Below are 20,089 nucleotides of genomic sequence, written 5' to 3' on the forward strand. Positions count from 1 at the left end.
TCTTAGAGTAAGTGAATTAGATTGATTATAGTTCTGATTTGGGAGTGTGAACATATATATATTTTAGAGCATTGTCACCTAGAGACATTCATAAAATAAGTCTGTGTATTCTATATTCCCTTTTGACAACATATACTCATGCCTCTTGCTGTGACCACCAGCGGATGAGAAATAGCCACATGTATGACCCATAACTGCTTCACCTATTAAATTTGATGTTAAACTATGAAAATGTCACATTCTGCATTTTGGTGGAAAGTTTAGAGTTCCCATCTGTGCAATATTCACTTTGTGGGGCTGTTAAAGCATGCTCAATTTGTATAATTACAGTATTTTCTTCAGCGAGCAAAGCTAGCATCTGTTTGATGCTGTTGTTGCAGTTCAGAATAAATGCAGAAATTGCAGGTGATAATGAGGGGAGGTATTAGACATTGGGACCTGGAGCACAGTAATTTGGCTTGATAACATACAGACAATGTTGTGTGGAGTCATTTAGCTTTAGCTCTACTTTTTTTTTTTTTTTTTTTGGGGGGGGGGGGGGGGAATCAGACATAAGGGCTCAAATACTTCAAGCACTTTGACTGTTATAAATATGTATAGATGAAGATTGAAAAATCCTGTCCCCTTAGAGCAAGTACAAAAAACCAAAATGGTTCAGTTTAACTTTGCACAATTTGATTTGACATGTGCCTTTGAACATATTTCACTTAAGTATCTGTCTTCGTCTTTCCCTCCAGGTTGCCATTGCTCAGTTCAGTGATGATGCTCGGACAGAATTCCAGCTGAGTTCCCATGGCAACAAGGAAGCACTGCTGGAAGCTATTCAGAGTATCAGATACAAAGGAGGAAACACCAAGACAGGTCAGAGCAGCGCCATTATTGGAATAGTAGTTTGTACAGTATCACCAGACAGGTGAATCAGTCTAATTGAATGGCAACTTGTCGAGTCACTGTCGGTGTTCAAATTTGCTTTCTTATTCATGCTGTTCTAATAGTGATGCTCTTTCCCATGGGATCAGACACTAAAACAACAATCTTACCACATTAGTAGCTTGTCTACATCGTTCAGTCATTTGTTACATTTTTTTTCCCTACATTTTCACGCACACTGCTACCTCCTTTTGCTGAGGAAGATTGTTTGATATCGTTAAAATCCATTAATAATGGGCCATGTGGTGAATAATAGTGTTTCAAAATGACTTTTCAACCCCAACTCAGCAGAACTAATCTTTATGAGAAAAAACTTGTAAGAAACTCTGTTGGCAAATTTGAAATATCTACATATAGTGTTTCCTCTGCTCCAGGACATTGCAGAAGGGAAAAAATAGGTGGTGCTCACAATGTCTAATAAGCTCTTTGGTATGTGGTTTGATTAGCATCTTCAAATAGAGTCTGCCACTGTGCTTATACAGAAAAGGTGAACGTTCTGAATGTAGATTTACAGGTAATGCAGATTATTCAGAGCACTAAAGTCTGGGTCATGGCTCAGTACCTGCTCAGAGTAATTGTATTCTTGAGCTTTCCTATCATCTCACCACTTAACCCTTCCTCCCTCTTCCTACTATTCTGTCCTGTCCTCCATTCCCTTTACTTTCATGCTACCTTCCGACTATCCTGTCCTTTCTCTCTTTGGTGACAACCTCTTCAAAGTTAAAACCTTCTGTCTAAACTTTCCCTTCTGTTTTTGCTTCTCCTGTTCATTTCCATCATACTCTTCATACACTTGCAATGACTGTACTGTGCTGTAGTTTAACGGTTGGAAGCAGGTGATGTTTTAGCTGAGAGGGCAGTGTGTGTGTGTGTGTGGGCATGCATGTACATTTGTTGGTTATAGCAGAATAGAAAACAATTCATGAAATATCTTCCACCCCACACAAAAAGAGAGAGGAGGCAGCTTGCTCTCAAAAGGTTAGGCTACTGCTTACCGACTCCGTTTCTCTCCTTCTCCCCCTATCTCTTTGTCTCTCACCCACACATGCACACAGGAATGCACCGAATTAATCTTCTTCAATTGCAAAAAATAATACCTATTCTTCAAGCTGTCCTTCTTCCATCACAAGATCCCACACATGTATTTTTAGTTTATAGGGTTTTTTTTATTCAAGAAAATAGTCACATTTTTTATTCGGTCTCTTTTTTTTTACTATGACTGCTTCAAGTGAAGGCAGAGATTATTATTGTCATTTGTTTAATCAGGCTTTTTTATGCTCCTGATATTTATTCTCTTCTTCCAATTCCACACACTAATATGGCTTTAAAACACAATACAGGTTAACACTAAATGAACTGTATATTGTACATCTAGAGATGGTGCCCAAATCTATTTTTTTCCTTAAGCTGTAGAGAGCTAGTGTTTCTGGCTTTCAGAACATAGTTTTCACTCTTCAAACTGTAAACTATTTCATTGCTTCACTCTCAAACCTCAAATTCTCCTCAGAGACCCCATCGGGCTCCCTTACTGTGTCAAAATCCATCAAAGCCCACAAATAAAAGGCTGCAGCTTTCTGCCTCTTTAACCTATAGCCTCTGGCAGATAGATCTGCATAGAAGCCAGCAAGAAACCCCACAGCTTTGATTCCTTTTTATGTTTTCACTCTGCAGTATGTGGCTAGTTTATTTTAATCCTTTGTTCGATAACCCACATGTCAAGCAAACCACCAAAATTGGATTTAAAGAACATTCTCAAAACTACACATGAATTCACTTGTATCAATTTAAGTTTTTTTTTTTTTTTTTTGTGAGTAGTTGTGCTAATCAGAAAGTAGGATGAAACCTGCTTCCTGCTTCAATGGCACTGCAGAGGCTGTTCAGAAAGGGGCAACAGCTACCAAGCCACACTCTGAGCCAACCTCTAGTCATAAAAGTGTCTTCTCTATACCCTTTCTACAAACAGTATTAAAGTGATGCTGCTTTCTGCAAGACTACAGTCAGTTTTGTTTTGTTTTTTTTGTTTTCATATGAGTGACAAGGAAGGGAATGCTGAGGAGTCATGGTACTGAAGCTGATATTCTGGGATTTGGCCTTTTACTAAGAGTTTATTCATTATGGCATTAGTGAGCCTCTGGCTAGCTTGGTGAATGACTGATTTAATGTAGCTGCTGCTGTTATAGTCTTTATCCCTGTGCTGTAATGGATGCATGTGATTGTGTCTTTTGAGACTGATTTTCATGCTAATCCCTGAAACTGCTCGACTGTACACTACAGAGGCCCACAGACGGAGGAATTATGTTACTCTATCTGCTTTTGGGCAAGTCTGAAGGTGTGTTTTATTCCAGGTGTTTGCATTGTATGTGAGTATCTATCAAAGGGCAACCTGACTTCCAGTACATAAACTAAGTTTACCTTTAATCTTGAATTTTTTGGTAATATTTTCCTTCTTTTACGATTTTTCTGTTAAAGCCGGACTGATTTCTTCTTGCTTCAGCTGTAGTAATGCAGTTGTGTGGGACCCCTCACTCAGTTTCCATTTTTTCTGAGTCTTTTATGGGTTGAGGAATTAATGTGTGAATGGCCCATGAATAGCATTCTTAGGAACCTACAGTAGCTTGTCAAAGATTAGGGGATTTTATAGCTCTCTTCCTTCATAATCGCCCTGAGAGAATATTAAACCGTCTTACTTGTCATACAGATTTCACCTGCAACCAAAATAGAACAGGGAGACAAAATCTCCTTCATTATACTGCCTCAAGCTTTGGATGCTAAAACAGGAGAGATGATTTAAACTATTTTTATACTCTCCCATTGTTTCTGTGCTGCATTGACAGTGAGATAATTGTGAATCGTTTTCCAGACAGGAGGCCAAATCCAGACTGACAAAGATTAGATCACACATGCAAGTGATACGGTAGATTTTTCAACCCAACACTAACATGTTTGTTTTCTGTTTGTTTTTTTTGTTTATTTTTTTTCTTCCCCCAACTCACCTTCACATCATACACGCTCGGTCTTCCTTGTCCGGCCAATCTCCAATTTCCTCTCTCGTTTCATGGTTTTTCACGGCCCCCATTCTTCTTTTACCTTCAGACATGCTCTTATCCTTCCATCACCACCACCGGCTCAGTGCCACCTCCTGCTCCTCCTTGACATCTCCCCTCTCCTCTGCTTTGCTCTGTGTCTCACTTAATGCCTGGCTAGCTGCTGTAATTCCAGGCATCAGAGGACAGTGTAGAAACAGATGTATCACTGGCAGATATCTGACAACAAAACACTTGACAGGCCAAATGCTCCATCATTTTTCATCAGTGACAGCTCAATGGGAAAAAAAGGAAAGAGCATGACGAGAAAATGTTGCAGAAGGGTTTTGGTTAATTAAGAATTTGGGAGGTAGACACTATACACATCGAGCTGTTTACACCACACGTACTTGTGTACAATAACTGATGCCAGCTTTGAAGGCATTGTTTCTTCAAAGATGGTTTTGTTATACAGAAGTTCTTGATAGTTCATGTAAACATGAAAAGGTCTATTGGAAATGAGTAGATGTCCTTCTTACTATTGATGTGAATCACAATGGACAGTATGCAAATACTGGCATTAAATAGAAATTACTTACCTGTGTGTAATGATGAACAGGAGACTGTCTCCTGGTTTGCATGCACAAAAATGATTTCAATTGCACACATTACATAGTTACAGAATATGTTTACAGTCTTTTAGCTTGATTGAAGTAATGAAGGACATATTGGAAATCATTTTTCTTGGTATTGTGAAGTGACCCCGTACTTGACTATTGTTTATCAGGTTTAATTCACTTCTCAACAATAAAAGAACACTTTAATGCTGCAGTTTTTTTTAAAGACCAAATTGCGACATTTTATTTAAGATTGTGAGTCAGTTTAGTTTCTCTCATCAGCCTGTGTTGTATGTTAAAATACATTAGACAAATTCTGTTTTCTGGCAAATTATAAATACTAAAGGGCAGTCTGGGATTTTAGGTCACTCATATTCATGTAACAATTCTGCAGTCAGTAGTATATTTTATTAATTAGTAAGAACATTAAATTTGAAGCCAAGGTCTCAAGCATTCACCTGCTTGTAAAAGGCTGGAAGAAGACATTTTTAGTATATGAGCTATAATGAGCTCCTTCATGCTTCCAAAGAGTGGCGGTCTGCTGCGGGTTTGGCAGCACCCAGTCATATTTGGAAAAGAAATGCAGGCTGTGCCCAGTTCATTGAAATGGTCTCTTCCAAAATATTTCACTAATGGAAAAAAATTTGCTTAGTAAGTTGTTAAGCATTTGTTAAGTAGTTAAGCACTAACAGTAATATGAAGTAATATGAAGAATACCACTTATGCAATCAATTGATCAAAGAAATTGATACATGACATGATGACGGATAAGCTGAAAAGAAAAATGTAAACTTAAATACATTTAAAAAGCTATAACAACGTTAGCACAGAGCTTGCATGTTCTCCCTATGCTTGTGTGAGTTTCCTCTGGGTACTCCGGTTTCCTCCCACCTTCCAATGACGACATGTTTAGGTTAACTGGTGACTCTAAATTCTCAGTAGGTCTGAGTGTGAGTGATTGTTGGTCTCTGTCTGTCTCTGTGTGTTGGCCATGTGATGGACTGGCAACCTGTCCCCCGCCCTCGCCCAATGTGAGCTGGGATTTGCTCCAGCACTCTCCGTGACCTGGAAACGAATAAGGGGTAGAAAATGAATTAATGAATTAATGAAGGAATGACATTAACAAAAAAACAAAAAGCAAACAAACAAAAAAAAAACCTGACAGTTTTCTCTCCTGCTTGGCAGTCAGGCAGCGGAGTTTAGAGTGTAAATTGTTTAGATCAAGCATACAATTAGTCAAGCCTGATGGATCACTCAGAGAGGGATATGGTGCACTTGAAAATTTGTAATATTAATTTGGTGCTATAAAGGGGATTCGCACACAAGCTTTACATGAACTTAAATGTTTAGCTCTGAATCAGAGGTCACTGGAAGATTTCTTCCTTGCTGGCTGGGGTTAAGTCAATAGTCTTTGTAGCATGACAATATATGTTACATAACTACTGGACAGCTTCCCAAGCATGCATTGTGGTGGTGTGGTGAGCAACTACGGACTGAAAAATAATATCTCAAAACCTTGTAAAAGGTTTGAGTTGGGTTGAGCATTTGTTTTTCTGGGCATGATTATACAAGATGCTGGTGTCCACACAACTGTGAACGAGGCAATGATTTAAGTACTGATGTGTAATGATGAAGTATATTGGAAACAACTCAATAATAATGAAAACCCTGTTTTGTTGTAATGATGTAATGTAACCAAATTTTGAGAAAAAAGTGGACAAAACTGTGATGTATGTATTCGTGATGGATTTATAAGGTCATTTTACAATTCTAAACAAAAAAAGAAAACAAGAATTTAAAAAATAAAAGTTTTTTTAAACTATAAAAACATAAGGAATAGGCTCAATTTGCCAAAAAAAGCCACCCACTGGTATGGCTAATCCAATTCCACTGTTTGGTTTTTGTCCTTTTGGCAGGCCGGGCCATCAAACATGTGAAAGAGTCCATTTTCACTCCAGAGGGTGGAGCCAGAAGAGGCGTCCCAAAGGTCTTGGTTGTCCTGACTGATGGGCGTTCACAGGACGATGTCAACAAGGTGTCCAAGGAGATGCAGATGGAGGGTGAGTATTTATTTATTAATCATTTATTTACTATAAAATTATTGAAGGAAGTTTTTTGTGTTGGTGCATTACAAAAGACATAAAGGCATAATCTCATTCAATAATAGACATTGACTTGAAACTTGTAATAAATCATCTTGTTTAATTCCACTCTCAGACTACATCATCTTTGCCATTGGCTTTGCGGATGCGGACTACGGAGAACTGGTGAATATAGCCAGTAAACCCAGCGATAGACACGTCTTTTTTGTGGACGATTTGGACGCCGTGAAGAAAATAGAGGAGCAACTCATTACATTTGTTTGTGAGGCTGCTACTGCCAGTGAGTAACAGCATCTTATGTTCAAAACAGAGCTATAGGGAAAAAAGATACCCGAGAAGTTGGATGCAGATGCAGTGGTTAAGCAAGGACTTTACTTTGTGGAGGGATATTACAAATGACTGAGGAAGAAAAAAGGAATGGAGGATGATTTATTTGTTGGTGGAGAAAAATATTTCATGTAAACTAACAGATGGTTTTCTGCTTCTCAGCTTGTCCATCTGTTCTGATGAGTGGTAACACAATGGCAGGTAAGAAGTGCAAATGGGAAAAATATGGCTGTACAGTTGTCTTACAAGGCCAGCTACCACTGTATATCAGACTCCTGAGTGGAGACCTAATGATAATTGTGTCACTAACATATTAATGACAAGAATTGGTCTTCTGTAGGTTTCCGTATGATGGAAAAGTTTGGTCTGGTAGAGAAAGAGTACAGCACAATACCTGGAGTTTCTCTGGAGCCGGGATCCTTCAACAGTTACCCCTGTTACAGGTTACACCGGGATGCCCTGGTGTCACAGCCCACCAAGTGAGTAAGATGGATGAATGTGAAAACAGATCTTTGTTTCAGTTGTTAAAATTGTGTATGTTTTGTGGACTTTCATGAATGTGCACTTATTTAAAAGGTTTGATGTACTGGACTGACAAAATTGATTTGAAACATTTATCCAATCACAATTTTATATGCACAATGTAAGCAAATTACATAAAGGCTGCAGGAGGTTATAAATAGGATGGTTTAGCATTACAAAAGCAATTAGTGTCACAAATTTGTTGAAACAATTCCATACAAACCAAAAAAGATGCCAAGTCAAAAGTTGTAAAACAGACAACATGGTGCTGTGTAATTAGTTCCATAAATGGGATATATGGTACCAGAAACTAGTCCCTAAATATTCCAGCCAGCATAATTTCCTCTTGATAACATTATGAATGATTTCTGAAAAGTCAAAGTGAATTCAGCTCACTAGTGTTTGACAATTCTCCTGTGTTCAATAGAGTTATTTTGATTCTACTCTGGTGTTGATCCATCAATGTTGCCTCGCTGAGTGACTCCCCCCTCCTCTCTGTGGGCATGGGGAGTGGTCCCTGTCAATTGTCAGCAGGACACAAGCACTGCAGGACTTTGAATTGTCATCCAGCAGTGGATGTAGAAATAACAGTCCTGCCAAAGAAAATCCCTTCACTCTCTGGCTGATAGCAAACTACTTGGAAACTAATATGAGAGCAAAATAGAGTTTTGTTTGATCTTAGTTTGGATTATCTTGAAGCATGTAAGGGTCAAGTCCCACTAATAAAATCTGGGCTGTTTTCGTTTATGATCTTGCATTTTCTACAAACAGCAGTTGTCCCCAGTGCCAACAACCACAAAGAGTGGCCCTTACAATCATAAAATGTATGCTTTTTACCAGGGTTTAATTATTAGCCAGACTTCAGTTGAGACATTTATCTGATGAATTAATGTAAAGGCAGGTTACATGCCCTCTGGATAAAATTAAAAGGAGATTAGAAGGTCCTTCATTATTTTCCAAATTTTTAAGAAAATGCTGTTTCACCAATTAAAAATATGTATTTTTTAAAAGCACTGAGCAGAATCATATTATTGCAGTAATATACTAATGATGCCATATCCGCTAATTCCTGTAATTCCTACCATTTATAAATGTAGAAACCAAATTGGTAATTTCAGATCATTCTTTCTCAGGCTAACAGAGTTGAATTAGCATGTTTTTCAAAATAATCACCTATAAAAACTGCTCACATTTGTACATTTTCACACCATTTCACCAACAGCTGACAGTGGCTATAGTCAGTACAGAAAGCTTAAAACAGGGACGAGCACAAATCAATATTTACTGTACATTTGATAATCCTCAGTTTCCTATGGGACAGATTTTTCTAAACAACTCTTTTCCTTTTTAAAGTAGGCTTGCCATTGTTGGGTGTAGATTCTGATTGAATGAATTTATGCTGAAATGAGTGAGTCAAAAAAAATTCTTACGTAAAGGCAAGTTCAAATCATTAAGGTTTACTTAGCTCTTTATCATAGGGAATTGTTCAAACAGAAAACTCATGCATACAAAAACAGGAGCACCATATTTCCTTCAGGGATTTTGTCATTTAGGAGATTTTTCTTGGTTTATATCAATTTCCTTTATAAAGCTTCCTGGTCTGAACTCATTCAGTTTGTGAAAATTGACATTGATGAAGGCTTACAAATAAAAAAGTGGCTACAACTCCAAGAGAGACTGAGGCAACCCGAGAATTCTTTCACATCAGCTGAAATGAGACAATGACACTTTGAAAGGACACCTAGTAGGTATATGTGTGTGTGTGTGTGTGTGTGTGTGTGTGTGTGTGTGTGTGTGTGTGTGTGTGTGTGTGTATGCGTTTATTCTTTTATGTTTCATATCTTACCAGGTACCTGCACCCTGAGGGTTTACCCTCTGACTACACCATCTCAATGATGCTCCGCCTACTCCCTGAGACTCCTCAGGAGCCCTTTGCATTGTGGGAAATCCTTAACAAACAGAAGGAGCCATTGGTGGGACTTATCCTGGACAGTGAGTTGGGATAATTTCTTTTCAGTTTATATTTTTTTGTGCACTGTAACACATCACAGTTTGACAAATACAAACTTAAAGCTGCATTTCCAATTCCTCTGACTAGATTTTAAAAGTGAGACTGGAGAGAAATCATTAATTACAGTTAGGATTTAATTAGAATTTGGATCCACTGTAGTTTGGCTTTAAACGCTGTACCTGAGCTCTTCTCTTTGATCTGATATGAAGCCAGTTGTTGAATGCCAAAACAGATGGGATGGTAATAATGGTGTCATGGGAGTGAAGTGGCTGTTTGTCCCAGTCTTGATAAGTGATGTCACAGAAGCAATGCACACAAGGTGAACACACCCCACTCGTCAACTTTTTCACCACTGACTTGGAGGAGACCCATTACAGACGTCTGACCTGCTGTGGAGATTATATTACCAGCTGTCACTGGTAATCCTGGGAACCCCAGGAGTAGTGGGACGAAGTTTAAATTTGGCTGTTTGTCTTTCTGTTTACCCTGACACACTTTAAGTGTGAAGAGCAAGAGTGAAAAATCAGCAAATTATGGGTTTAAATATTTTATGAAGAAATATTTCAAGGGCTAAAGCAAAATCAAGGAAACATGGATGTAGCCACTTAAATTGATTTATGACGTTCACGTCGACATTTGGGGGTAATCAGCAGCAAAGATTTTTTTCTGTATTTTATTCTCGATCTCTAGTTGTAGCATGACAGTCTCTGAGTCTTTCACTAGAATATTCCAAACTTATAATTTCCATTACCTACATTACATTTATTATTTAAAAAAGCAGAACATGATATGTGTTCTTGGCCTCTGATGGTTGCGCTCAGTGCTTTGTGAAAGAATAAAAACGGGGGTTTCATGTGTATGTCACAAAGAAATTGAATAATTTAAATGTTTTGAAGGAACATCTGATGAAGTTTGTACTTTCCCAATAGTAAAATGAACCTGGTGCAGATGAACAGCAAAGCAGCACAAAGATCACTGTCCTATTGTCCAGCACATTTAGCTCACTTTTGGTTCACACCAGCGATCTACCAGAGTCTAATAGAAGCAGTAGAAGACAATATCTACATGACGTTATCCTTTTCTGCTCTCTGTTTCCCCACAGACTCTGGAAAGTCCTTGACGTTTTTCAACTATGACTACAAAGGAGACTTCCAGACTGTGACGTTTGGAGGAACAGAAATCAAAAAGATTTTCCATGGCAGCTTCCACAAGGTTAGAATGTTTAAATAAAGTTTATTAGTCAATGCTTAGCCTACATAGGAAAACTGATAAGCAATGTAAAAATATTGTATTTGCTGGTTATGGTTTGAACCATCATGCTTGCCCATTTCATATTAGATAATATGTATTTAGTTTGAAGAAACAAGTAAAATGTGCCTTTCCAGTCTGCGCTGTTCGGTTGTTAAATTCCTTTAAAACTAGAGCTACCCCAACATCAGTCACATTGACTTGAAAATCATTGTTGGAGTACTCAAAGAGCATTTTCCACATTGACTATATTAACTAGTTTGCATTACATATGAGTTTCACATTGACAAACCCTTATTGCAAAACATTCAGATCCACTACATTGAAACTCTGTAGAGCAAAATGGGCCAGGGGAGCTGAAAGCTTTCAAGCAAAACAAAATAAGGAACATCCTCTGTATTTGGATGTTTTTAACGTTGTGCAGCGTTTTGGGTGGTTTTCTACTGGCTCTTGGATTTTTCCTCTTGACCAAAAACACTGCTCTTTTTGTGTACATATCTGGGAGTGTGTGTGTGTGTGTGTGTGTGTGTGTGTGTGTGTGTGTGTGTGTGTGTGTGTGTGTGTGTGCATTCAGGTGATGAGACCTTTAATCCTTCTCCTGCCTTTCCTTCCCACTTCTCACTACTTATTAGGCCTTTTTTTACACTAGTGGATTGTGAATAGTGATGACAAAACTTGCCTCTCTCTCAAGTTCTAAACACATTAATAGATTACTCAATGATCTTGGTAGCCCTTTGTCAAGCTGAATTTACTGCCACAAAAATGTAATATTGCCAACAGACAATAGCAGGATTTAATTGAAATAAGAAAATGTGCACCTACCAACACACATCCAAGAAAAAATAAGATAGGATGTCATAGGGAAATGTTTTGCTTCTATATCAATTCAACCGTATTTATCATCAGAGGTAGTTTCTGTAATTTTGTTGTTATTTCTATTCACTATTAACTTCAGACTGGAGCCACCAGAGATGATATTAGTTTGTTGTTTCAACCAATTCTCCAAAAAAGATATTTCATTATTTCCTCAATCACTATGATTCTAGTCAAATATTTTTTTATGTAAATTATGTTGTATGAAATTAGTCTGACTAGGTGGAAATGGCAATATTTGATGACATTCCCTCAGTGGAAGACAATTTTCTGCTCACTTGAGATGAGAAAATGTTTTGCTAAAAAAAGTAGTGCTAGAATAAATAGCGATTTTCACGCACTTCTCTGGAATAAATAATGACATGCTTTGGACCGAGTGGGCTCAGTAAATGACTAATTCACACTGCAGAACACTTTGGCATGTAATATCAACAACATTAGCTGACAAAAAATAATTCTAGCACTTTGCTGTATGATAATTAATTCTTTTGTCTTTACAAATGTGCTCTTTGAATAAGCTTTAGTTGCTCTAAAAGTGTATTTAATTCACAAATGGAAAGGGATATTTGCATATATTGTTCTGTTACATTTTAAAAGAGGTTAACACTTCCTTGGGAAATAAATGGAGAACTATCTTGAAAAGGAATGTACAGGCAATATTGTCTTCGTAGACAATTTTTCCTCCGGTAGAGCAGCTGTTGTGTGGTTTCTTTGTGTAGTTTCCTCTGGGATTTCTGCTGAAAACAAACCAGCACCAGTCCACCAGCTCTATGTCTTTATCTCAATTCTCAAAATGTCAGAGAGTATCTGTCCATCATTCTCAGTGCCTTTTGTCTTCTAAGTTGGTTTCTGTCTTTCTTTTGGAGAACATGACAATGTTGAGAGGGTGAACAGATGCTGAAGACTGTCTGGCCACAGGAAGTGCTTGTCTGCGCTCAGACAGGATGACAAGTGAATAAGGAGTGTCTGTATGTGTGTCCGCTATAACGGGATTACCATATGAAGACGCCTCGTGAAAACAGGGATACCCAGAAGGATCTGTCATTGCCTAGTCAAGCATCCACACACACGCACGCAGGAGGGTGAAGATGTGGAAGCAGCGAAATGGAAAAGAAGGGAAAAGATGCAACAGAGAAAAATACAAAAGAGAAATATAGAGACAAACAGAGAGATATGTAGTCATAGAGAGGAGAAGTTAAAGTTATCTTCAGCATAACTCACTTATTGCTGAGGGCCATATTAAAATCCAAAAGTATATGAGCACTTTCTTGTACTTCCCAAATGATTAAATGCTTCCCATTAAACATGTTCGCAGGCACTTAAAGCTGTCCTTGTGTGCTATAAAAATTTATACACTTGCTCCAGCACAGTTGCAGCTTTCTAGCTTACAGCAATACACAATATTTCACGATGAAATTCAAAATTCATTTTTAATTCATTGACCCATAAATGATAATAATATAGCTGTTTCTATAAATGTGGTAGCTTTGTAGAAAGAAGGGCGAAAAACCCAGAAACAGAAGCAGCAACTAGAAACAAATGCATCATCCCTGTGGACAGTACAAAGTCAGTGCGGTTGTGGCTGAGATGATATTGTGTGGCTCAAAGTAATTTTGTTGTTTGTTGTTAACGACTGACTGACAAAGCATTCTGGACAATCTGAAAGGGTCATAGTTAGGGCTGAAAGATTTTGGAAAATAATCTAATTGTGATTTTTTATTTTTATTTTTTTCTGCAATATGGAATTGAAATAAACAACACGTTTATTTAACTGCTCATTACAGAAACAAAAGAGCAACAAATCGTAGGCTTTGCCTCTATGTATTTGAAAGAAAAAAAAGATACTGTTTAATAGTATGCACTTTTTAAACTTTCTGCAAAATAAAGATATTTTTAAATGACATCTACTTACCGCTCAGTGACATTTCACACAAACTGAAACACACAATTTGCCTCAACTACTTTGAAAGTATTTTGGAAAATCAAAGTAAATAAAGTTATAAATAAGAAGATGGATAAATACACATACCATTTATCAATGCTGTGAACCCAGGCTTGGTCACCGTGCTGAGAGGCACCATATCTTCAGCAGTGAACTCAGTTATTGCCTGAGTGACATCCCCGTGCCATATGTCATACAGAGCGACTCTTTCAAACATGATAATGACAATGATGCCTGTGTTGGGTTTTACTGTGTGTGGCACTCTGGTGCTCGGCTGTCGTAAATGGCTTTGTGGTGTTTTTTTAAGTGCTAGAAGACGTTTGTTGTGTTGCCCTGTGAAGTAGCAACAGTAGCACAGCATGGTCTGCGCAGCATCTTCCTTTTTAAAGCTGAAATAACTCTACACCGCTGATGTGCTGTTCCTCATCGACACTAAAGTCTCAGTTGAGTCAGTTTCTGATGGTTCCATCCAACAAGAGGCCATTGCGCAAAAGGCTAAGGTGCAGCAAAAAAAGTTGATGCAGTCAAGTGGTCTGCTCTCGCGCTCGTCACATGACAACTTTTTTTACACTGCCACCTTGTAATCGCACACGTTGCGATTAGAAAATCGCGTTTTGTCATATTGCAGTATTATTGCAAATGCAATTAATTGTTCAGCCCTCGTCATAGTGGCAGTGATTGGTATTTGCAAAAGTCTTGATTGCAGGATGAGGTTGGACTCTGCTGTGCTTGAACCCACCTGTCTCTACTCAGACAATCACACTCATGCAGAGAAAGAGAGAGGAACTGCAGGCTAAGCTCAGGTGGAAAGTATCTTATTACATATTTTTTTCTGAATGAGGTGAAGATGGATTAAAAATTGCCAGCTTGTCCTTGTTAATACATTGTGATGGTCTTAAAAAGAGGACTGTCACAACTCTAAGTCACATCATTACCTTTGACGTCTTTGAGTCTGAGTTCTCAGCTCTACAGTTGTTTCCTTTTGCTCACACATTTGTTTACAACTTACTGAAACTGTTTCCACAAGACACAGAGATATAACACTAATCTCTGATCCTGTGTTACCTCTGTTAGCTTTTAAACAGCAGCCATTTGTTCAAGTGTAATCAAACTATCTGTCTCCATTTTCCTCCCCTAACTGCGCCAGACACCGAAGACAAACTGAAATGGCGGGTCAAACCTTACAGAACTATTATAGAGTTAGATGAAAAATTTGTCTGTGTGAGTTAGCTAAAGGGGTTATAATCTTTGTAAAAGCACAGAATAAACAAAATGCTGTATATGATATGATATGTACATGCAAATAGCAATTCATATGCAGTATCATACTACAGACATACACGTACAAAACATGCACACACACACACACACTCAAGCATGTTGAAGAGAGCCTGCACAATGTTAAGGGCAGGTCAGAGGCAGCTGAGTCAGCAGAAATCTTGATAGCCTCATCTACTTCAGCCCACATTAACTCATACAGCATGTTTAAAAACTGCTGTGATAATTTGACTGTTTGTTTGTCTCTGAGCCAATTTTCCAGTTCCATGACTGCATTACTACTTCATTTTGTGTTTCACGGTTACCAAGAGGTGAGATGAAGTAAATCTGCTGAATCTGGGCCCTCCCATCTTTTCTTCGTCTCCTCTTTTTTTTTCTTCTTCCACATATGGAAGTTGAGATAGGAATCCTTTGATTTTTCTGGTATGAATTTCAGGTTTTGACATTAATTTTTTTCATGAATTTAATTGGGCACAAACAGTTTCTGCCATTAGTAATGATCTAGCTTTGTTTTAACATTTTTAGTATTTGCAGAAAAAATTCAAGTTACTATAATGAACTTTTCTACACAATAACGCGAATAATAACAAGGCCAGTATTTATGGTTGAGTTGTAAAGCTGCGTGTTTCCGCAATTTTCCCCTTTTGACATGTGCCAGCAATGTGGTTTTAGATTTTTTTCAGACTTTATCCAATTGACCTTTCATTCAAGAGCATTATTTATAGTACGCATGTTTTGGACTAAGTACTTGCAGCAGATGAAGGATTTTAATCATTATATGTTTTGATTGCAATTTATCACAGAAGCAGGATGAGCAAACAGTGACGGCTTGAAACCAGTTCTTAACTTTAAACCATTTTATTCTGTGTTTTTATTGAATTTAATCAATGGGATTATTGGTTTTGGAGAGGACAAGGCTTCTGTGGATAACTTGACTGTGGCTTAAAATCTCCTAAATGGCTGACGCTGACAGAATCCTAACTATAAGAAACCAGCTGCTATGATGGCGGTGCTGATAAACTTCCACGATCTTAAATTACAAGATAAATCACTTAAGGTTCCTGCGTATTGAATGAGAGTACTCTAGCAGCAGAAAATTGTGCAATTTGTTGATTGTGTGTTGTTTGTGTGATCAGTCAGTTTGCAAGATTACCTGACTTATACGTGCTATTTTGTGAAAAGCTAAAACAGCATTATCCCTTTTTGTCTGTTGTCTGAAAAGAAGAATGTCAATTCTCATGGAGTAAAAATAAAAAGACCTGACAGAGAGATGCCAACAGTGATGTTCTTTATATTACAGAAAGATGGTGCTGAGTTGTAAGAGAGCGGTACCATTAGAAAATACAGCGCAGCAGGTCTGTTTATCTGTCTGTGTGTTAGAGGTATGGGAGGGGAAAGATCCTAATTCATCTTAGCTGTGGATAGCTCCTGTAGACTGCAAACAGCCATCTGACGTGTCAGCAGCAGCACAGAGTGAAAAACATTATGCTGCTTATATGTATTATATTTCATCCTCATATCTTGTGGTCAGACCTTTTGTTTTTATTTCTTCTCTCTGTTGTGCTAAAACTGATCCCAAGTCTCAACTTTGAGGTTTGTCCCCTGTCAGCATCTGGATTATCCCACCTTCAATCTGCACTAGATATTGTGGACTCCATACTGTGGGCAGCGCTCGACCAAGATAAATAGGTGCAGAAGGTTGAATGAGGACGAAAAAACAAAGATGAAAGATTATAGCCTTCTTATAGTTTACATAACTTTTAGGTATCAGCATTACCCCACAGCTATATAAACAATAAAATCCCACTATGAGACATAACTACAACTGTAATTTAAAACATGCAGCTCAGGAGGAACAGTAAAGAGAGAATAAACTGTATGACCCCACAGATTGAACACTTGAAAACAAACCGCATCTTTTCTGAAATCTGCTACTGTCACTGTACCTGTGTGTGTGTGTGTGTATACGTACACACACATTTTATATAGATTTATAAGATTTTTAGATTTCTGATGCGTTTTCCACAACCATTGAGTTTGACCTTTAGTGGAAACACTAAATGCCAGAAAATACCACTAAAATAAAGGTTTTCATCATTGTTGTTGTTGTTTTTTTATCACAAAAATACAATGCATGCACACACACGCATCCACACACACACACACAAACACACACACATTATGCCCAGTGAAGTGTGCAGTGAATAGAGGATGAGAAAAGAAAGTCATTATAAAACCGATGTCCAGACATAAGCCGAGGAATAGGTCCTGACAATAAAATGTGAACTTTGTGCGACGCTACATTAGCGGCACCTTGTTAATGTTTGTGTAGAGTGCGATGCTTTTTTGACAATAGAGAACAAACCGTTAAGATTAACATGCTGGTATTGACACTCTTGCACTCTTTCATCAATATGTAGCGTCGTTGCTCATTAAACATGCAACTGGTTAAATTTCACAGTTGGCGCTGTGATTGTGATTGGCTCCAAGGAGGTGGTGAGATTCTCTGACTGGACAGGCTTCTTTGCATGCCTAAGTTATTTGTTTTAATTAAAAAAAATAAATGCATGTAAGGAGCTTATTGTGACTATGAACTTGAAGTTTAGTATTCTGGTTAGTCACAGATGCAGGACTTTTGATCATGCTCCAATTTTCAAAAAATTCAACTCTTATCTTAATAATAAGATAATCATATTTCATTATATTACAGATATCAGATTTTTGGGTCAGAAGACAGGTGCACTTCTCCGCTTTTGAAAGAAAAAAATCCCATAATATTTGAAATATTTGTAATATGCCTTATTTTCTTTCTTTCCTCCAGCTCCATGTAACCATCAGTAAGACATCTGCGAAAGTGGTGTTAGATTGTTCTGCGGTTGGGGAGAAACCCTTGAATGCAGCTGGAAACGTCACCACCGATGGAGTGGAGATCCTCGGAAGGATGTTTCGGTCCAAAGGCCCACACGACAGCTCTGTCCCAGTCAGTGTTATTTCTTGTCTGTATTCCTGTTAAATGCACAATTTAAGATGAGTGAAAGATGCCTGTTGTTTATGGGTTCCTCTTGTCCTCAAAAGTACATTCTCCAGAAGTGCACTTAATGATTTCAAGAAAGTAGAATATGTACAGATAGGTCTGGATTTTATTTGAGAACTCCACAAATTCATAAAATGAAAAAAAAAAAAAAAAAGAAGTTAAGTTATGTTTTTCCACAAGCTGATGTTTCTGTGTCACTGATACGGAATTTTGAAATTCTGCTTAAATCAATCTGTATTATAATTCGATTAATGAATGCTGTGATAAATCAGCAAGGTGTGTGCGATACTGAATCATTGTGGCTCGTAAAATGAGGAAACCATTTCAGTGAGGTACTTTATACATTTCTACTTGCAATAAATAAAATGAACTAAGTGCTTTACATACACTTTGTTAGTCCTGTTCAACCCATTAAGGAGCACAGGCATTCATAATCATTTTTTGGCATACGGAGGCAGGGGAGACGGCGAGATATCCTTGACTTCTGGGAATACTTAGCTTGGCTATTTGTAAATTTATACTTCTGGCCTGCTCCAAGACAAATTGTCAGCTGGAAAATGCTACAGTTTTTTAAAAGAAAATGGAGAAAATGTGACATTGTGTCCACTTACTAATAGATTGCTCTTTACCCATGAAGTGGTCTGATGGCTATTGAATGGAAAATGTTATACCTGTAACATTATAGAAGATCTTCTGCAAAAATAAAAAAAAAACAACTCAGTGATAGCCTTACCTTGCTATATATGTCACATAAATCACAATTTGAACTATTTAACCTTCTGTACTTTGAGCCACTAGTAGAAACTCTACTGGTTTGTTTTAGGCTCCACAAAGAACATCATCTCTAATTTATTTGTAGAAGTTGGGAGTGTTTCTCTCGTTGTTCACACATATCTCAAGATTACAAAAGTGACCTTTCATTGTGGTACAAATGCTTTAATCACACAGTTATTTTTTTTCTCAAGCTTCCAGTCAGGTAGCCTTGTATTTCTATGAATCTGGGTCAAAAATGAAAACTTTTCACCGAAATTGTATCTTTTGTTCTGGGTTAGTTCCAGATTGACTGAAAGTGCTTTAATCCTTTGGACCACCTTGATGGTAATTATGAAAACGAGACCAAGGCAGGCCTTTACCTCCAGGATTTAAAACTAATTCATGTAAATTATGTAAGTTATTATCTTCAATATAACAATAAATTGGAAATTTTGTGGTATTTAAAATTTGACATTTGTAAGAGTTAAGGTGGCAAATTACACTCAGTTCTTTTAAGTTAAACTAAATTTAACTGAACCTGAGTTGTCAACATAAACTTTGCTTCATGAAACAGTTTTTTCCAAAGAACTTTATAATGAGAAATTTCAAATAAGTTTTGTTGTTACATATAAGCAACTCAAATAGTTGCTTATATGTTGTTGATATTAAATAAAGTAGCAAAAAGGAAAACGGATGCTTCTCAGACAGTTTTCCATCGGCCATCTAAGAATGCCATCTAAGTCTGTTATTATGTGTTCATGCGTGTCTGTATTTCAGACACATTATTTATTCTAAGTGTCTGTCTTGACACTAGACACTGTGTCTTGTTGAAAGTTGAGGTAATGGGTGATGGCTCCTCCTTTTTGGATGGTTAGAAATGTAGGTCCTAAACACTGCCCTTCTAGGAAAATAAACGGTATATTTCAGCAGGTACCTTCTTCAGTCTCTATGCCAAACTACAGAAATCTCCTCCAGCCTCCAGAACATTTATTTGCTTGTTGAAGCGAACAGCCACGCTGTGCATCTCCCCTCTAGAACATTTCAGCCGATCATTTGAGCTTATAAGTAGTCAAACTTTCTCGCTTCTTGTTTCTTATCAACACAGAAACATTACAAAACCACCTCATTAAACTATACCGTGGTTAATATTGCATATCTAATGTTGCCTCTGTTTCACTCATGCATTGTAACATGGGACAACTGAAAATTTAGTAATTGCAAAATGAATCTGACTGTGCATTTCTGTGTGTATGTTTATAGTTCCAGCTCCAGATGTTTGATATCATCTGCAGCACATCCTGGGCAAGCAGAGATAAGTGTTGTGAACTGCCAGCATTGGTAAGAAACAAAAAGTTTCATGTTTCATAATGCTTTTCCCACACACACATACGGGATCAGGCTCACTTTAACATATATTTCTGCCACTCCT

General features: G+C 37.6%; 1 protein-coding gene across 4 annotated transcripts in view; it reads left to right on the plus strand.

Moving 5' to 3' along the window:
- The window catches only part of LOC115044400 (collagen alpha-1(XIV) chain-like), a 115,509-nt gene that overhangs the window by 62,454 nt on the left and 32,966 nt on the right, over positions 1-20,089 (plus strand). For all 4 annotated transcript variants that reach the window (XM_029503352.1, XM_029503351.1, XM_029503353.1 and 1 more), the window contains 9 exons: positions 738-861; positions 6,487-6,630; positions 6,788-6,952; positions 7,162-7,200; positions 7,340-7,478; positions 9,371-9,513; positions 10,635-10,744; positions 17,695-17,853; positions 19,921-19,998. In XM_029503352.1, the coding sequence (XP_029359212.1) occupies positions 738-861; positions 6,487-6,630; positions 6,788-6,952; positions 7,162-7,200; positions 7,340-7,478; positions 9,371-9,513; positions 10,635-10,744; positions 17,695-17,853; positions 19,921-19,998 (1,101 nt within the window). The remainder of the gene's footprint in view (positions 1-737; positions 862-6,486; positions 6,631-6,787; positions 6,953-7,161; positions 7,201-7,339; positions 7,479-9,370; positions 9,514-10,634; positions 10,745-17,694; positions 17,854-19,920; positions 19,999-20,089) is intronic.

Source organism: Echeneis naucrates, chromosome 6 (assembly GCF_900963305.1).
Source record: "Echeneis naucrates chromosome 6, fEcheNa1.1, whole genome shotgun sequence".
Classification (NCBI taxonomy): domain Eukaryota; kingdom Metazoa; phylum Chordata; class Actinopteri; order Carangiformes; family Echeneidae; genus Echeneis; species Echeneis naucrates.